The sequence below is a fragment of the Salvia splendens genome, chromosome 1 (genome assembly GCF_004379255.2).
Source record: "Salvia splendens isolate huo1 chromosome 1, SspV2, whole genome shotgun sequence".
NCBI classification, from domain to species: domain Eukaryota; kingdom Viridiplantae; phylum Streptophyta; class Magnoliopsida; order Lamiales; family Lamiaceae; genus Salvia; species Salvia splendens.
Window position 1 is genome coordinate 41,756,494 of NC_056032.1, and position 4,330 is coordinate 41,760,823.

Genomic DNA, 4,330 nt, shown 5'->3' on the forward strand with positions numbered 1-4,330 from the left:
AAAATGCTTTGCCACAAGAGTGTATGAAATGTAGCACATAATGACATAAATTTCCTACCGGCCTATTCAGAATAATCCAATTCCCAACTGCTCTTCAATTACTCTTCTATATTTCTTGTCCTCATCAGTATTTATTTATTTAATCTTCATCTATTAAATACTCTCTCTTTTATGACATATTCCCATCCACCACTCTTCATTTAATGTTTCATTTCAATTCTACCTATTCATATAGGTTGTATAATATACTTAATAACACCACCCCTTTTCGTGATATACTTGCTTCCACCTCCAACCCCTTACCAACATTTATTCTTCCACTGATCAGGTAACCATCATTTTTTTCTCATAACTTCTACTCTTATTTCAAGTTTATATAATTTCCATAGATAAAATCACAATTTATGCTAAATTAAATACTAGTTATCTAGAATTCTGAAAATATTGTCATTTGTAGTAGTGGGAGAACTAAATTATTGTAATTAATGAAAGCATGTTCCACATATCTTTGTGTAGTATGTGAACTAGTAGAATAAGGCATGAATTTAGCATGATCTTGATTTATATAGAATTTTGCAACCTCAATCCGTGGCACACAAGCTTAAGAAACGGATGATTGATTGCATAAATATTAATACTATACATAAAGTAGCTAAAGTCAACTAAGTAGCAAGCTGTCTCTGATCAAGAACAGCAGAATTTGAGACAACCATGTTCCCCACATGTTTGCTTAACCTATAAATTTCCGAATTCTTATAATCATTTATTCTTACATTAATTCAACTACTTCTCCCACCCTCAAAATTAGAAGCAGAAGCAGCATCGGAAATTCTATGGAGAAAACCGATGACAACAATGATTATTATGATTGGGAAAAAGAAGTGGAGGAGTTCGAGAAAACCAAAGGCGGCGTGAAGGGCCTCGTTGACTCTGGCATCACCCGAGTCCCGAGGTTCTTCATCAGCCCGCCCGAGCCTGACGATGCAAATCCCGGGCCCCATGCTCACCCGGACGCCCTGATCCCGATTATAGATTTGGAGGGCGTCCGGGGAGGGCTTGATCATAAAGCAGTTGGTGAAATTCGAACTGCGTCACGAAAGTGGGGATTCTTCCAGGTGGTCAACCATGGAATCCCCACTACCGTGACAGACGCCATGCTCCGCGGGACGCGGGCCCTGCACGAGCAACCGAAGGAGGCAAAGCAAGAGCTTTACACCTCGGACGGGGCGCCGGACGTGAGGTTCTACGCGATAAACGGGCGGCTCGAGGAGGGCGACGTGGCGAGCTGGAGGGACGCGTTCGCTTGCAAGTTCACAGACGGCGAGATCGACCCAGAGGTCATCCCACCCGTCTGCAGGTGTCTTATCAACTGAGTTGCACTGTATGAATGTTATTGGGTTTTGGGTTTATAATTTGTTGTGTGATGATGCAGGGATGAGATAATGAAGTACATGAAACACATGATCAAAGTGAGGGATGTATTGTCGGAGGTGTTGTCGGAAGCGTTGGGGGAGAGCAAGGATTTGTTGGGCGAGATGCAATGCATGGAGAGCGAGTATCTCACATGCCTCTATTATCCTGCCTCGCCCGAGCCGGATAAGAGTTTGGGCACGGTCGCACACTCTGATCCAACAGTGCTCACGGTTTTACTGCAGGACTCCACTGGCGGCCTGCAGATAAAACATGATGGGTGTTGGATCGATGTGCCGCCCGTGCCAGGGGCTCTCATAGTCAATATTGGTGATTTTCTTCAGGTATGGAACTTCGATTTGTAGATTTAGTTTGTGTAGTATATGGTGGTTTTAATATCGTTAATACCTTAGTACTTGATTGAAATTCCCTTAGTAATTTAATTAATGAATGGGGCAAAGGTAGTATATAAAAATTGGAATTATATGGGTTGACAATGATTTCATTTGGGAGTAATAAATTCGTTGTATTTGAAACTCATAAGCCATTAATTAGCCGTAATTTGAGTGTTTTTTTGTCTAAACTCTAAACAGTAGTATATGTAATATAGAAATAGATCATACTTTAACTTCTTGGGAAATAGATATTGTTTGTCTTTTAGATCTGCAAATTGATTGGAGAATTTAATTTTATATGTGTTGGATACTTTATATCTAAGAGTTTAGATCATTAAATTGCAGATTCGTTAAAGAATTGAATTGTTTAAGATGAGTCGATTTAGTTTTGATGGCTATTGGATGAAATAAGATGGAGTGTATTAATTAAATTGATTCCACACTTCATTGAACAATTAAATTTATTTTCTATTCAAGTTGTGTATTGAACCAAACAAAATTAAACTTGCAAGCATAAATTTTGTGATAGATGTTTGGTGACTTAGTGTTGTCAATTTTAAGTATATTTTTAATAGATATGATTAGTATTTATTTTCATACATAAAAAAAAGAACTAAACTAAATTCCCAAGTAATTAAAGGTGACACTTAAATACAAATTTCTCTCAATACAACAACTAAATAGTACATTATTTTTTATCATATCGTTTTAAATATTTGCATGCATGTCTTCTTACCGGGCATATTAGATTAGATAATTTAAATTTAGAAACCATGAAGAGAAGGACTCAAAACTTAAGAATAAAACCTACATATCTATTACTTGACCAACACACGCACTAATAAAATGTTTTTTTTTTAATTTCTTCTCGAAGTAGACGAATGAAACATATATATTCCTCTATTAAATTAATTAAATAGTTATATATGTACATTTCTAACAAATAAATTTGAAATTATTTATATGTGCAGCTGATGAGTAATGACAAATTCATGAGTGTGGAGCATAGAGTGATGAGTAGATCAAAAGGGAGCCGAGTTTCTGTTGCATGCTTCTTCTTTCCTCGTGGTCAACAAATGGCTAACATTTATGCACCTATTAAACAAGCCATCTCTCCAAATAATCCTCCTATCTATAAACAAGTTAATTATATAGATTTTGTCACACACTACCAAAAGAGAAATCTACGAGGTGGCCATTCTGCCCTTGCAAATTACAAACTCGACAATATTAATTGATTAAGGTATGTTAACTTCATTGATTCGTTGGTTTGTAATGATTAATATGTGAAAAATTTGTATATCCTTTTGTTCTTTCTTCATTATTTGTTCATTTTAGTTTGTTGTTTGTTCGGATTGAAAGAAGCGGTTGATTTATGATAAAGGGTTGGTTTGCCTTGGCTGTTTGTTTGTTTTTCTATGCAAAGAGTAATTACTAATTACATTTGTATTGTTTTTATTTAATCAATATATTAAAAGTGTTAGGGAGAAAAGGAAGTGGTCTTTTGTTACAGTATTATACTATTATATATTGAAAAATAAAATTATGCCGTAGTTCGAAATTTAAATAAATATTTATTACTACTAACTATATTTAATTTGGAGTTTAATGTTATTTATAGCCTGTATTTTGTAATTGGATCTATTTAGGCCCACTAAACTAAGCTTCATATATTTGGGCTTATAAAGATACATGTCTTTCATGAAGATATCAAATAGTGCAATCTTGTTTGAATTATAAAGATTTAGAACCGATGAGGTAGTATAATTTTTTTTTCTCAGGGGATCGATCCTACCTACAATAAAATATTAAAGAATAAAATAAATTTGTAATAAATCAAATTATTATTTGAAGTACGTACACTGAATTGTTAAAAAAAATAATAGCTAGACATTATATTTTTCGAATTATAAGCCATTGCTTTAAATTTATTATGTTGGTGACAAATGGATATAGTATATTTCAACATGAAGTGCCTAACTAGCTAGGTTACTCAAATATCAAAATGACCTAATAACGTACTCCTATAAAATAAAATAAAATTTTATTGGTACAAATACATACGTTTCGACCCACTTTTCAGAGATCTTAACTGGTAGACTTAACAATTTTGACTTTTAATTAATCACTTGGTAGACTACATTATATCAATATGGTGGCCAATATAGAGTATTATACTTTTATTTGTCTCTAATACATAAGTTAAATGTTCAAATGCTAGTACTATTGTTAAATATATATAGGGTGGGTAGAGGAGGGGTGAAACTACTTCTTAAATGTATAATTAAGGATAATTATGGTTAGATTGAAAATGGATGAGGTAGATTTTGTTGAACAATATATATAGGGTGGGTAGAGGGCAGGGTGAAACTACTTCTTAAATGTATAATTAAGGATAATTATGGTTAGATTAAAAATGGATGAGGTAGATTTTGTTGATAATATGTGTATTTCATGTAAACGACCATGACGTCACAAAAGTAAAAACGTCCAGCTAACAATTACTACTCCGTGCATTCTTTATA

At 34.0% G+C, this 4,330-nt stretch overlaps 1 protein-coding gene across 1 annotated transcript; it reads left to right on the forward strand.

The window, feature by feature from the left end:
• Positions 1–200: 200 nt before the first annotated feature.
• LOC121803324 (1-aminocyclopropane-1-carboxylate oxidase homolog) lies at positions 201–3,206 on the forward strand. Its single transcript, XM_042203008.1, has 4 exons — positions 201–328; positions 815–1,357; positions 1,433–1,754; positions 2,777–3,206. The coding sequence occupies exons 1-4, from the start codon at positions 204–206 to the stop codon at positions 3,041–3,043; spliced, it is 1,257 nt and encodes a 418-aa protein (XP_042058942.1). The 5' UTR covers positions 201–203; the 3' UTR covers positions 3,044–3,206.
• Positions 3,207–4,330: the final 1,124 nt, after the last annotated feature.